General features: G+C 42.8%; 1 protein-coding gene across 19 annotated transcripts in view; it reads left to right on the forward strand.

Annotated features, from left to right (window-relative positions):
• LOC148893936 (apoptosis-stimulating of p53 protein 1-like) overlaps positions 1 to 15,950 on the forward strand; it is a 130,191-nt gene that overhangs the window by 72,706 nt on the left and 41,535 nt on the right. For 17 of the 19 annotated variants that reach the window (XR_016116071.1, XR_016116074.1, XR_016116076.1 and 14 more), the window contains 5 exons: positions 2,966 to 3,061; positions 14,536 to 14,592; positions 15,342 to 15,462; positions 15,568 to 15,647; positions 15,737 to 15,889. Coding sequence is in view for 1 of the 19 variants with exons in the window: in XM_089005106.1 (XP_088861232.1) it covers positions 2,966 to 3,061; positions 14,536 to 14,592; positions 15,342 to 15,462; positions 15,568 to 15,647; positions 15,737 to 15,889 (507 nt within the window). In the remaining 18 variants the exon portion in view is untranslated. Of the gene's footprint in view, positions 1 to 2,965; positions 3,062 to 7,575; positions 7,754 to 11,899; positions 12,022 to 14,535; positions 14,593 to 15,341; positions 15,463 to 15,567; positions 15,648 to 15,736; positions 15,890 to 15,950 lie in introns of those variants that run through there. The other 2 variants (XR_016116088.1, XR_016116072.1) reach the window with 2 other exon arrangements.

Below are 15,950 nucleotides of genomic sequence, written 5' to 3' on the forward strand. Positions count from 1 at the left end.
ACCAAGCCTGGGGCACAGGCAGTGGCAAGGCGAATAATACACTGGCAAACAAACCCGCCACCTGCTACCGAATCTCAACATGACAAAATGTGCTGCCTGTCTTGAGTTTGGGTGGCTTGGGTTGGTGCCTGGCCCAAATACGCTTTGACAGTTTCCACGAGGCAGACTGAGATCTTTTAAAAAAAGTACAGGACATTTTGTCCATGGCGAGACTTGAACTGCGACCCCGCATGCTTGTCTGTTTCTTAAAATGTCACACAACAGCAACGGTCTGACAAAACAGAAGCATGTACTGCTACCTGACTCCAGCCGACCCAGCTGGAGTCAGGCTCGCTATACAGTGTCTTATATTTGGTGAACAGTAGGTGTTAGGATAGGCGGCCCGGTAGTCAAGTGACACCGGCTTCACAGTGCAGAGGTCGGCGGTTCGCGTCCTGGTCCGGCCTCCCTGTGTGGAGTTTGCATGTTCTCCCCGGGCCCGCGTGGGTTTTCTCCGGGTCCTCCGGTTTCCTCCCACATTCCTAAAACATGCATGGCAGGCAGATTGAAGACTCCAAATTGTGCCTAGGTGCGAGTGTGAGAGTGACTGTTGTTTGTCCTTGTGTTCCCTGCGATTGGCTGGCAACCAATTCAGGGTGTCCCCCGCCTCGTGCCCGAAGACAGATGGGATTGGCTCCAGCACCCCCGGCGACCCTAATAAGGAATAAGCGGTACGGAAAATGGATGGATAAATGGATGGAGGTGTTAGGATCAATATTAATGAAGCAGGAATCAAAAGTAAGAACAAAAATATTCTTAATCTTTGGGACGGCACAAAACGGAACTGCCTGCACCCAGTGGGGCAGGCAGCCCGAGGGGAGAAGAGGAAGAAGAGCTGTTTAGGAGAGCTTTTGTAAAGACTGGCAGGATGTGGTGTCATGACCGGAATTAGACGTATAAAATGGAGGTCCGAGAAAATACAACGATGTGTAAGGAAATAAAAAGACGTTTAAAATGTGGTTGTATCCATGAGTCGTCACCTTACCGTGGTGGAGGGGTTTGTGTGTCCCAATGATCCTAGGAGCTAGGTTGTCTGGGGCTTTATGTCCCTTGTAGGGTCACCTATGGCAAACAGGTCCTGGGTGAGGGACCAGACAAAGTACATGTATGACTCAGAAGACCCCATATGAAGAAAAACACAAATAAATTTCATTTTCCCTTGCACGGACGCTGGTCACCGGGGCCCCTGTCTGGAGCCAGGCCTGGACATGGGGCTCGTTGGCGAGCGCCTGGTGGCCGGGCCTACACCCATGTAGCCCGGTCGGGCTCAGCCCGAAGAGGAAACATGGGCCCCCTTTCTCAAGGGCTCACCACCCATGGGAAGGGTCAGAGGGGTCGGGTGCATTGTGAGCTGGGCAGCAGCTAAACGCGGGGACCCTGGCGACTGCAGAAGGTAGCTCTTGGGATGTGGAATGTCGCCTCTCTTACAGGGAAGGAGCCCGAGCTGGTGCACGAGGTCGAAAAGTTCCGACTGGACATAGTTGGGCTTGCCTCCACACACAGCCTGGGTTCCGGTACCAGCCCTCTCGAAAGGGGTTGGACTCTCTTCCACTCTATAGTTGCCCACGGTGAGAGGCGTAGAGCAGTCGGCATACTTATTGCCCCCCGGCTTGCCGCCTGTACGTTGGGATTCACCCCGGTAGACGAAAGGGTTGCTTCCCTCCGCCTTCGTTTGGGGGGACGGGTTCTGACTGTTGTCTGTGCATATGCACCAAACGGCAGTTCAGTGTACCCATCCTTTTAGGAGACCTTAGGGGGGGGTGCTGCACTCCCCCTGGGTAGTGGTGGTCCCCCTTTTTAAAAAGGGACTGGAGGGTGTGTTCCAACTACAGAGGGATCACACTCCTCAGGCTCCCTGGAAAGGTCTATTCAGGGGTTCTAGGGGGGCGGGTCCGTCGGAAAGTCAAGCCTCAGATTGAGGAGGAGCAGTGTGGTTTTCGTCCCGGGCGCGGAACAGTGGACTAGCTCTACACCCTTAGCAGGGTCCTCGAGGGTGCATGGGAATTCACCCAACCAGTCTACATGTGCTTTATCGACTTGGAGAAAGCGTTTGACCGTGTCCCTCATGGAGTTCTGTGGAGGGTGCTTCGGGAGTATGGGGTACAGCAATGCCTGATACGGGCCGTTCGGTCCCTATACGGCCGATGTCAGAGTCTGGTTGGCATTGTCGGCAATAAGTCGGAATCGTTTCCAGTGAGGGTTGGGCTCCGCCAAGGCTGCCCTTTGTCACCGATTCTGTTCATAACATTTATGGACAGAATTTCTAGGCGCAGCCGAAGCATTGAAGGTTTCCGTTTTGGTGGCCTCAGTATTGCATCTCTGCTTTTTGCAGATGATGGAGAGCTCCACTTGAAGGCCCCAACAGTACCACATCAAACCTTATTCTTTTCCTTTTGGCTTTTCCCTTCAGGGGTCGCCACAGCGAATCAGTGTCCTTCATCTAACACGGTTTTGTGCATCCTCTTCTCTCACACCAGCTACCTTCATGTCCTCTTTGACAACATCCATAAACCTCCCCTTTGGTCTTCCTCTCGGTCTCCTGCCTGGCAGTTCAAGGCTCAGCATTCTTCTCCCGATATTGTCACTCTCTCTCATCTGAACATGTCCAAACCATCTCAGTCTGGCCTGTTGACTTTCTCTCCAAAGCTTCTAATATGAGTATTAAATATTAATCCAAATAAACTGAATTCCCCAATTTCTGTCGCAAACCGAAGAAGCTGGAAGACCCTTAAATGTGAAGTGTAACGTGTGCAGCTGTTGACCCTCACCTGGCACTTATCTTGTGTCACTTGAAACACAAAGGAAAAAAACATGTTTTTACTGTTGTAGCGACACACACACACACACACACACACACACACACACACACACACACAAATGTGCACACGTTCACGCACTTACACACAGATGTATTTTTTCTGTGTAGGTTCCTCGTGTGGAGCTAACTCTCTCTGAGCTGCAGGAAATGGCCACAAGACAACAGGAGCAAATACACACTCATCAACAGATGTTGACTGCCAAGGTAACTTTCTTTACGTTCATACACATACGCACTCACACACATGCACACACAGGCATTCTCTGGACTGCTTGCCTGTGACTTGATTTACAGTTGTCATCATCTCGTGTCAGTCTTAAAAATGTCGCCATTGACACACCACCAGTTAGAGCAGGGGTGGCCAACCAGTCAGAGACTACGAGCCACATTTTTTACTATGTTACTGCAAAGAGCCACATCAAGATGGCGGTGCATGAACACCCAGCGGCTCCCCTCTCTCTCCCGTCAAATTGGCGTTTTTGTGTTTATTATGTTTGTTAAAGTCATTATAAGTGCCTTGCACGCTGGGTCCGATTGCACAGTAATTTCATCTGTATGCCATGCAATAACGCTGACTTTGATAAACATGGGCACACATGAACACTCCATCGCCACATCCCTCACACACACAGACCTCTGCTCAGACAGAGGTCACCTTTTAAGTATCACCTTTTAAATACAAAATCAGCGAATATATTGGAAATTGACTCAGGAGTACTAAAACCGCAGGCAAGAAAGAACACTGTCTTTCCACACACAAACTCAGTAAAACTAAGTCCACAAACAAAAATGTAATAATTGACAATAGTTTGCATGTTGCTTAGTGGGACTTCTGGCATTCTTTGTCTTGAACAATGCTCATTAAATCTGGCTTTCATTCTGTTGTTGCCACTCGAAGCAATTATTTTACATGAGTGTCAGTCAGAACTGATCGATGCTTTGATTTCACATGTTTGAGGGTAGAAAACACAGACTCGCAGACGTATGTTGACCCAAACATTGACAGTATCTTAAGCGCAGCCGGTTTGACATTAGAGTATTTTTCCATTGGCACGCGTTTCCAGAACTCAACGGACCCTTCCCTTAAAGCAGGTTTCAATTGATCTTCCTCACAAAGATCGATCATCTCTAACTCAGCCGCAGCTTCATCTGTGACTAGCGGGGCTTTCAAACAGTCCGTCTCCGCATCAAACGGGTCGACAAGGAACGTAATCTGCGGCCTTTTCAGTTGTAGATCACGGAATCGGGTCACAAAGTTTTCGTGCAAGTTTTCAACCAGTGTTGCATATCTGGCTCTTTTCTTATCCAGGGTATCGGTGGTGACTTGCCCGCTGGCTTTTAGCAGAGTGGAAAAATGTGTTAAATCTCCCTTTTGAATATACGCCCTGAACAGCTTCAGTTTGCTGTAAGTCAAAAATTCTGCCTGACTTTGCACCAAGTCAGGCAGAATTTTTGACTTACAGAATGGCTTGCCCTTACGCTCAACAAAAAAATATAAACTCTCCCACTCTGTTAAAAACGTCCTGTGTTCGTCTTCATATTTTCGTTTTGCTGTGCATTTTTTCCCTGCCATTTTCAGAGCGAACTTGACGCAAATGAATTGTTTACGTCGTAAACAATTTGTGTTGAGTCTCTGATTGGTTGGCCACCCGTGGTTTACGACATAAATGATTGATTTTCATCACACGCACATGCGTGTTAACATCACATGGTCAGCTTGATACCGTAATTTCACGACTATCAGGTGCACTTAAAAGTCTTCACGATTCTCAGGTACCCTTAAAAGTCTTAAATTTTCTCCAAAATGTGCAGCGCGCGCTATGGTCACGAAATTACGCCAGCGCCAAACTTTTTTTACACTTGTCATGCCGCATGAAATCAGCCAAAGAGCCGCATGCGGCTCGGGAGCCACGGGCTGGCCGGGCCTGAGTTAGAGTGAGACCGCTGAGAAATGTATATGTGTGTCGTGTAAAGATCATGGTTTGTATATCTTCCACAAGTTATCCTTTTGTGTGTCTGTGTAGCTGATACTTGTGTTGTGAGATTGGAACACTATAGAAAGGAAATGACGTAATCAATATGCCACAGCTACTGTGTTATTCAAAGACTACAGAGTGTGTGCCCTCAAGGAAAAGAACAAGTATTAATTTCACATCTCAAGCACATATCCAGCAAGTTTATAAATTGATGCCAACGATACTATATATATATATATATATATATATATATATATAGTGGGGCCTTGGTTTACGAACGCCTTGCCATACGAACATTTCGGTTTACGAACGTTAAATTTACGAACATTAAAACTTGGATTACGCACTACTTTTCGCAATACACACCCCCCACCACGGCTGGCGGAGTAATCTTACGAGAATACCAAAGCACATGAGCGAAAAGCGCCCCAGCCGGCCTACCTTTCCACAAGCCCCTTTATCTGAATGCACACGTCGCTCCAGAGCGGGCGAGAGAGAGAGAGAGAGAGAGAGAGAGAGAGAGAGAGAGAGAGAGAGAGAGAGAGAGAGAGAGAGAGAGAGAGAGAGAGAGAGAGAGAGAGAGAGAGACGTCGATCGCCTCCAAGGAGTTTTTTTACAGATACTTTTGCTTTTTTGAAAAAGAAAAAGACACCACAGGCTCGTGTTCAGCCTAAGAAGACAATTACCTAAGAAAAAAATTACAGTCGAGGAGAAGTAGGAGATCATTGAAAACACGAACGGGGTGTGCATTTGTCTGATTTAGCCGCGGATATGCTAGGTCCATTTCAATGTGTATCATTGTGTTTAGCTGATAGAAAAGGCTTGGCATGATGTTACCCTTCGATCTTTGAAAGCAGCATGGAAGAATTTGTGGCCCGCATGCATCCTGGAGAGGGACTTGAGGATTTAATCGTCATGACTGTTGTTTTGGACAACATTGTTTCCATTGGACAGAATATGGGACGCAAAGTGGATGCAGATGACATCGAGGAGCTTGTTGCTGACCATAATGAGGTCCTCAACACAGGATTTGATTTGCTAAGTGGAATGATGTGCCGGCTTTTATTGAACAGTTACATCCAGAAAAGACTGTGGCTATGAGAATCATACACATGATGAATGATAATGTGATGCCTCAGTTTCGTAAGACCTTACAAGTCAGAAAGCAACAGGTGTCAATTAAGAGCCATCAACGACCATCACAAATATAAATAAAGTGACATTATTATACAGTGCAGTGTATTTCTTTCATTACAATATAATAGCACATTTATTATACATAGAATAAGGTATGTTGTGTGTAGACCTGGGAACTGATTATTCTCATTTTAATGGTTTCCTATGGGGAAAAAAATTGGGATACACACTTTTCGCCTTACACTGTCTGGGAACCAATTAAGTTTGTAAGCCAAGGTCTCACATATATATATATATATATATATATATATATATATATATATATATATATATATATATATATATATGAGCGAAAAGCGCCCCAGCCGGCCTACCTTTCCACAAGCCCCTTTATCTGAATGCACACGTCGCTCCAGAGCGGGCGAGAGAGAGAGAGAGAGAGAGAGAGAGAGAGAGAGAGAGAGAGAGAGAGAGAGAGAGAGAGAGAGAGAGAGAGAGAGAGAGAGAGAGAGAGAGAGAGAGAGACGTCGATCGCCTCCAAGGAGTTTTTTTACAGATACTTTTGCTTTTTTGAAAAAGAAAAAGACACCACAGGCTCGTGTTCAGCCTAAGAAGACAATTACCTAAGAAAAAAATTACAGTCGAGGAGAAGTAGCAGATCATTGAAAACACGAACGGGGTGTGCATTTGTCTGATTTAGCCGCGGATATGCTAAGTCCATTTCAATGTGTATCATTGTGTTTAGCTGATAGAAAAGGCTTGGCATGATGTTACCCTTCGATCTTTGAAAGCAGCATGGAAGAATTTGTGGCCCGCATGCATCCTGGAGAGGGACTTGAGGATTTGATCGTCATGACTGTTGTTTTGGACAACATTGTTTCCATTGGACAGAATATGGGACGCAAAGTGGATGCAGATGACATCGAGGAGCTTGTTGCTGACCATAATGAGGTCCTCAACACAGGATTTGATTTGCTATAGATATTCGTATATATATATATATATATATATATATATATATATATATATATATATATATATATATATATATATATATATATATATATATATATATATATACAGTAAAGTCTCGTTATATCGATTTTCAAGGGAGTCCGAAAAATATCGATATAACCGGGACTATCGATATATCCGACCCTGTTTGCACGTAATTTTCTCCGTGCGTGCATCGAAATAGTATCGATATAACCGGGACTATCGATATATCCGATATCGATATAACGAGACTTTACTGTATATATATGTATGCTAAAAACATCCTGTTAGTGACATCACTCCTGTTGTTTATAAATGTCTGAGACGAGCTCTCGCGCTCTCTCTCGCTCTTGCCTCTCTGTCCCTTGGCCTAGATTCTCCCCTGCAGAACATCAGAATCAGAATCAGAATCATCTTTATTGCCAAGTATGTAGAACACACAAGGAATTTGTTTCCGGTAGAACACGCTACACTAGTATCGTTGTCAAAAAAACTGCTAAGTGGCACTATACAGTTCCATTTTGGCTACTGTTGAACATCCTCTCGCAGCCTGATAATAAATGTTCCTTTTTTGTATATCACCTTGCTTTCTGCTGATTTAATATTTAGACTATACAAATAGAGAGCTGAACCAGGAAGAACAACATTTAACCCAACAATTGGTGCCGAAACCTTGGCTGGCATGACTGCAGTGGCTGGAAAAAGGAAGGGGGTGGGATTTTGTTCCCGCCTATTTTTGAAGACAAAGACTACAAGGCTACAAGACCATCTGCTGTCCATTTGTGAAGTAAGTGTGATATATATAATAGATAGATATAAGCATACACAAGATGAATTAAATTGCAAAAAAAAAAATCCCTGGCCAGGAATTTGTGATTTGTCCAACTGTTTGACAATTCTGAGGACTACCTGTGCTTTTACAACAAAAAAAAAAAAAACAAAACTCCGGTTCAAGGAGGAACTAGAGTTGTAATTGTCACGGAGGACACATTATTGTGGGGGGCTTCTGATTTTTTGTCTGAATCTGGAAGCTAAAGTTCCGGTGTGGGGTGCATTGCATTGCATTCTGCTGTTAATTAATATGGATTAATTAGCAGAATATCTGTGCTTTTACGAGAAAAAAAACTCAAGTTCAAGTAAGGACTAGAGTCGTAATTGTCACGGAGGACACATTATTGTGGGGGGCTTCTGATTCTTCGTTTGAATCTGGAAGCTAAAGTGGGGTGCATTGCATTGCATTCAGCCGAAGGCTAATGTATTAGCGAAAAAAACAACAACTGCAGCTGTGGATTGTCTGGAAGAGCGACAGAATCGGACAATAACTACAAACTTTTATTCATTTCCTTGTATTCTTTATATCTCTTTGTATAGTGTAGACAAAGAAGTCTGAAAATTTACCTCAGGCAGAAAAAAAAGAGCAGCAGAGGAGGGGGTTGAGTTTTACGACCGCCAATGGAGCAAAGGGGGGTCTGTGGCGCCCCTGAGGCGAGAGCAGCGCGTGCGTGTGTGTGAGTGTGTGTGTGTGTGTGAGTGAGTGTGTAGTGCACGTGCGTGTGTGAATGTGTGTGTGTGTGTGTGTGTGTGTGTGTGTGTGTGTGTGTGTGTGTGTGTGTGTGTGTGTGTGTGTGTGTGTGTGTGTGTGTGTGTGTGTGTGTGTGTGTTTGGGTACGTGTGAGTGTGGCAGGAGCTTGGGGGAGCAATAAATTAGGTGGGGCTGCCTTAGCTGGGGGTTGCCTGACACTTAAGATTTTCTCTTGCAGTTTGTGATCTTTTGAGATAGTTGGTAGAGTTTGCAAGCTTTCTTTCTTTCTTTCTTTTTTGGGAACATTTTGGAAGTTGTGTGAAAAGCAATGGGTCAAGCGTGTTCGAAAACCACAACCCATCTCGATACTGAATTTATGATTAAAAAATCCCTGACACTGAGATTTATTGTAAAAGATGGATGCAAAATTATGGATTTGATGGCGCTCTGAATGTTGAGTCACTAAAGGAAATATGGCTTCGGTTAAAAATGAAAGAATCTTCTGCTGCTGGCAGAGCTCTGGAAAAAAATTGTGCAGTACTTTCTGCTTGCGAGAAGTTGTTACAACAATCACATAAGAGAGAACATGACCTTTTAGCTAAGCAAACTAAGAAAAATGAAAAAGCTATGTCTTCATAGATGGCCGCTGATGATGAAACTCCTCATAAGACAAAGGAGCACATGGCATTGCAATCGCCATTACTAGGAGAGACAAAAAGTAACCACAGCAAGAAGAGGGGCGGGCTGTGGGCTCGGGGGTTTGAGCTTGGGGGTCAGAGGTCAGAGGAGGATCTGTGCGCAGGGTCCTCCACTTCTTCCCGCGACTACTCTCTCTGCCCCCGCCCTCCCTCCCACACTTGGCTGCTTGCGGCAAAAGACCAGATGTGTTTTGAGAAAAGGAGCAGAGTGAAGCACACACGTCCCCTAATGGGGGGACTCAGTCATTGCAAACTGAATTAGCAAAGCAACTAGTTTGTGATGATGAAGGCGATATTAGCAGCTGTAACAGAAGCAAGACAGGATGCTCTGAATAATTGTATCCATTTGAACAATTGCATCATGTTAAGGTGAATGATGATAGCGACTGTCAAGTTTATCCCTTGGTCCAAGTATCTAACCCTAACCCAGTTGACATTAATGACAGGACAATTCTCATGTACAGACCGTGGTGTGATGGTGATGTGGCTGAAGTGTGCAATGGATTAGGTGATTTTGTTGCGAATGCTGAAAACTGGACTGAAATTTTTGAGGAATTGTGTGCTTCTTACCAACTGAATGGAATGGAAACACTTAAGATTTTCAGACGATGTCTTGGTCATAATTGGAATAGAGTGAAAGGCTGTTACACTGGGAAGACCACAACCAGTGTCAACATGTCTTAAGAGGAAGTGGCTGCCCAGTGAAGGGCAGTGTGTGACAATATCAGGAAATTATGGAAAAGACACCCAATTTCGCCATTATACAACAATGTAGACAACAACAGGATGAAGATATTAAATCATTCCGAGGACGTCTGGAATGTGTTTACAAAAATCACAGCGGTATAAAAGAATCTTCGGATGATGATGCAACGGAAATTAAGCAATTTAAACAAATATTTCTGCAGAATTTGATGCCAGAGATAGGAGATTTCATTCGTAAGCATTATGTACAGGACCGTTCTGGGAGGCTGGTTGCTCTCATGGAATGGGCCATTCATGCCCAGGAAGAGGTGAGAAAAAATATGAGAACAACGACCAAAAGGGTCAGTGTTCTCATACTTTACAGTTTACAGATGACCGAGGCCACGGAGGGCGTATTGTACCAAGGTCGAAGAAAGAGGAGATGGCAACATAACGACCAATGCTACCTATGTAACAAAGTCGGACATATTGCTCGGAATTGTAAATCAAATTCACAAAGAAACAAAAGAAAGATTATAGACCTCCGGCGTACAACAAACAATATGGTGAGCGGCAGGAAAAAGCTCAACGAGATTGACTAAAAGTTATGGTTTTATTGTAAAGTGTCCTTGGGTGTTTTGAAAGGCGCTTGAAATTAAATGTATTATTATTATTATTATTATTATTATTATTATTATTATTATTATTATTGACGCGAGGACCCCCACTTCTTAACTGATGTCGACAGTGGGTGAAAATAATCAATAAGCCCAGTTGAAAGCTTAAATTTGATGAATATATTTGCCTTAACTTTCCCAGAAAACAAAAAGCCTTATTATTGGCTAAAAATAGGGAAAAATGATGTGAAATTTCTTTGTGATAGTGGTGCATGCAGATCAGTGTTAAGAGTTAACATTCCAGGTGTCACTCCGAGTCAACAACAAATTTATGTGGTGTCAGCAGATGGGAAAGTTACATTGTTACCCATTTCTAAGTCAATAAAAATTTTAGATGAGGGACTAACACCATACAAGGTCAGTGAAAACAAGACTGTATCAATCGCTTTGTTCTAAAATCTAGAATGTACAGGTAACAAAGCTTATTTGACTAAATTACAGTTTTGCCAAAAATAAATTTCTAGGACATATAAAAATAAAATAAATTAAAAAAAACAGGCAAATTTGCAGGTGCCCAGACCGAAGACGAAAAAACAGATGATGACATTTTACTGCAGAACTTGGATTCCGCATTATGCACAAGTCACCCAACCATTATTGACACTCATTTACCAAGACAAAATGTCACTGAACTATTCAGTGGACTAAAGAGGGCAACAAAACCTTCACAGAATTAAAAGATCTGCAAGCATTAGCCGCGAAATCCGAAAAAGATCTGTGATTGGACGATGGTGCTATACCTGCTGACGGACTGTATAAAATCGACGACAAGCCATGTTTACCGAGATACATGTCCCCCATGGTTGCTCGTTTAAGCCATGGTAGGTCACATGTATCAACAGGAGGGATGGTGTTTATAGCAGGAAAGGCAAATGTTTCAACTGATAGGCAAAAAACTTTTGTTGAAGTTGTTTAATTTGTTTTAAACACAATCCACAAGGTAACATGCGACCAAAGAGAGGAAAATTTCCACAGAGGCCACACCCCTTTGAAGTGATCCATATGGATTTCAAGTGGTCCTTATGAATACTGTTTAATGCTAATTGATTCGTTTAGCAAATGGGACAATTAAAAATAGACTCAGAAAAACGATGGAAACAACAGGCAAACCATGGCCTGAACGTCTGTTTCTGGTGAAATTATACATGAAAATAACACCCACTAATAACGGCTTAACACCATTCGAGATGTTGCTTGGCAGACCATTCATCCTCCCATTATGGGAAGGTGAACTTTGGGCAGAAAATGAATCAGATCGAGGTGCCCTATTAGCAAAGTCGCTGTGCGAAATGTTCACAACAAGAGAAGTACATTCCACATGTGTACTGCCTCTGTCCTCTTTGCTCCCACAGGAGACGAGGTCCTGATCAAGACGATCAAGCGAAAGACGTGGTCGGCGCCGAAGTGGGAGGGGCCATTCACCGTGCTGATCACAACGCCGACGTTCATGCTGAAAACCGTTTTGGAGATGCATGTAATGATGTTTTTAATGTGTAAACAGGAGGGAATGTTAGAACTAGTTGATACACATGCTAAAACATCATGTTATTTCATTTCTACTTATTCTAATCAATTAGTAAGTCCATGTATGTATGTAGTTTAGTTATTTGTATATGTTAATTAGTATACATGTACTCAGCTTGTACTTAGGATACAAATTTAGCTATCACGTTTCAGTCTAATAATAAATATTCATGATTGTATCTAGCAGATACATAGATAGGTCCTTTCCAAAGATACATCACTCCTGTTTATAAATGTCTGAGACGATCTCTCACGCTCTCTCTCGTTCTTGCCTCTCTGTCCCTTGGCCTAGCTTCTCCCCTGGAGAACATCCTCTCGCTGCCTGATAATAAATGATCCTTTTTTTTTTATATCACCTTGCTTTCTGCTGATTTAATATTTAGACTATACAAATGGAGAGCTGAACCAGGAAGAACAACATTTAACCCAGCATATATATATATATATATATATATATATATATATATATATATATATATATATATATATATATATATATATATATATATATATATATATATATCAAAAAATTTTAGTTTGCTGATGAAGCCTCTGGGTTAGGATGCAAAACGTCCGACACCTTCAAAGGAGTACAGGTGACGGCTGAAGAAACCTTTTCATCGATGGTCCACTCCTTTACGACTGAGCGATTACACAGACGTGTTGCCAACGATATATTTTCTCTGTTGGTAAATTCGTTTTAGATGTAATATTGGGGATGTTTAGAATGTTTTATTTCTCTATTCAAACAGAAAATAAATGATGTGTTGAAAGAGTGTCTTTCAATCAGCAAGGCGCAATCCACACCTCATTTAATAGCACTAGCAAAAGTATGGTAGCGTGAAAGATAAGGAATGACAGAACCATGTTTTAAAAGATCTTGCGTGACGAAATCCCTTCATCGTTTTACGTGTGTTACACATTGCAGCGGTCACACTGCTGTTTACAGAATTGCTATTGAAATGGAATGAGAAACTTTCAATTCATACAAAATTATGCAGAACTCCGAGATCTTGCTCTATTTGCGCCACATGAAATTACATCAGTAGGCAATTGTTAATTTTAGATTCAGGGTCTTTTGAAGATGACAGAGATTAGACACAATAAGAAGTAATCATATTTAAAAGTTTCATGCTGTTAAATGCTTAGTCAACATGTGTGACTCGAATACACAATTGAAGCACACACAACCTGGGGTCAATCACGTCAACAGACACAGCAAGTTAAACTGTCATCTTCATCTTACTGTCATCTTCATCTAGGATATCAGGATTTGGACAGAATTTAGGACTCGGGAAACTCCTTATCACTGGAAGGGCTCACTAGCCAGGTTACAAATTTATCAGTTCATGGAAAAGACAGTTAAGACGGTGGGAAAAAAATCATTTGCCCCACCCTACCCACTCTCGAGGACTTACACATTGAAAAAATCCAAACAAGGGCCCGTAAAATCCTACTGCACCCTCCAGACCCTGCCCACCACCTTTTCCAGCGACTCCCCTCAGGCAGCTACCGATCCATGCGCACCAAATCCAGCAGACATTTAAACAGCTTCTTCCCCCAAGCCATTAACTCTTTAAACAGTAACCCGAATCGAACTGTATAGTGCCTCTGCAATTTTTTGATGATGATACTAGTGCAGCATGTTCTACCAGAAACAAATTCCTTGTGTGTTCTACATACTTGGCAAAAAAGGTGATTCTGATTCTGATTCTGATTGAATATGCCCCTTTTGGAATTCTGTGAGATGTTCTTTTTGACCATGGGATAAGGACACCCTTATACGGCTCTTTGGTACCGGTCCAACCATTGTCAGAGTTTGTTCTGTATTCCAGAAAGTTGGGTTTGTTTTTAATGAAGTTTGGATTCAACAAGGGTGCCTTTTGTCACTGTCATAGCCTTTCTGAACAGAATTTCTCATTGCATATGATGTGATCTTCAATCTTCATTGGAGTTGTGATGAGACCCATCATATCTAAATCGAAGACTTTTTTTGTCATTCTGAAAAGTTTGAGTGTCTGGTCCAAGGATTAATCATGCCCCAAATTTAACCAGGAGTTCAAGTACCTTGATATTTTGTTAACGAGTAGAATGGAGCAGGAGATATTCCAGGATAAGATGGACAAAGTGGGTGATGAATCTGGAATTTGAGCTTCTCTGCTAAAACTAACCCTAGTGACAAAACCTTGCAGAAGATGGATAGATGGATCCATCAAAATGACACAAAACAAGGGTTCTCATTTCTACCAATTATTTTCAACGAAACACCTGACAACAGACATGTCACAATCAATTTTTGGGGGAATGGATTATTCCGTAAATTACTGTGAGATAAACCCACGCATCCGTACCTAGTTTTTGTCGTGAAGACAAAGCTTTTCCACCTCCTTGACAATATTTGAAGTGAAAATATTTCAGTGATCTTATAGTGTGCATTTTGAACTATTTTTTCCCTCTCTATTAGGAGCAACACCTGCCGTATCTTCAACAGGGAAGCAGATACAACCAAGGAAAAACAGAGGTGTGATCCAAATTGCAATTTTGCACGACCGTTGTAAAGACAAATATGCAAAGCATGGTTATTTGTGGAGTTTAGCGTGATCAGTTACGAGTAAAGATGTGAAACTTGAAATTTCCTGGATTTCCGCATTAGTTGGTCATAAAATTTGATCAGAACTCAGACTTGAAATCACGACAGTTTCCTGAAACAAATACACACCTCATGTGCAAAGATGGCAAATAATGGTCACTTAATTGGATAGCTGCACACCAAGTGGTGTGCGTGTGTATCTCTATCTCTATCTCTATCTCTATCTCTATCTCTATCTCTATCTCTATCTCTATCTCTATCTCTATCTCTATCTCTATCTCTATCTCTATCTCTATCCCTCCGTCCCTCCTTCCTTACCTCCATCCTTCCTTCTCTCTGTCTCTCTCTCTCTATCTCTCTCTATTTCACTCCCTCTCTCTATCTCTCTCCCTCTCTTTCTCTCAGCAATATGTACGACAATTTTGGCCAGCCAGCCAGCGTCTCACTCTCACACAGCAATCGACCGTGTGATGGCACCAGAAGGCGGACGTTTGCGAGTCATTTAGCCTCTGAGTCTCTATTCAACATTTTGAATGGATTTCAACTTACAACCATTTTGACTTACGACCGTTTGGTCGGAACGGAACTTGGTCGTAAGTCGAATGTTACCTGTCCACAACTCAAAATATGTGACGCTGTCTTACATTTACAATAGTTCCCTCTTTTCTCTTCTTGTTTAGTCTGAAGCTGAGAAACTACAACATTTGAAGGAGCGAGTGGAGTCTCAAGAGGCAAAACTGAAAAAGATTCGCGCCATGAGAGGTCAAGTGGACTATAGTAAACTGATCAATGGAAACCTCTGTACGTTTGAACATAGTCTTACTTTACACTCTGCAAGCATAGATATACTAGTGGATAACAATAACACCTTCACCAAACACCATTTATCATGTTTTCTGTTTACAGCGGGAGAGCTTGAGCATGTTAGCAGCCTGTTTCAGGAGAAGCAGGCTGAGCTGCGGTCTGCTGTGACTCGTGTTGACCAGGTCTCGCATGGGGGGCGCGGCAAAGAGGTCAGGTTTGTGTCACCCCAGGAATTATATGTCATGTACATATTTTTAACCTGCTTCACCAGCTGACCCAACAACTGGAGGATCTGAGGAAAGGACACCTACGATCCCCGCAAGGGGCACCCAACCGAGCCCAAGATATACACACTGGAATGAAAGCATCACCAATCTCTAACCCTGCTGCTTTAGAACCGAGGAAATTCTACAAAGAGCTGCATGTAAAAAAAACGTGCGTTTGTTAGTGGAAAGTTCTTGACAATATATGGCATTTCTGATGCT

This window comes from Hippocampus bargibanti, linkage group LG09, assembly GCF_051943395.1.
Source record: "Hippocampus bargibanti isolate YZ-2025 linkage group LG09, ASM5194339v1, whole genome shotgun sequence".
Taxonomy (NCBI): domain Eukaryota; kingdom Metazoa; phylum Chordata; class Actinopteri; order Syngnathiformes; family Syngnathidae; genus Hippocampus; species Hippocampus bargibanti.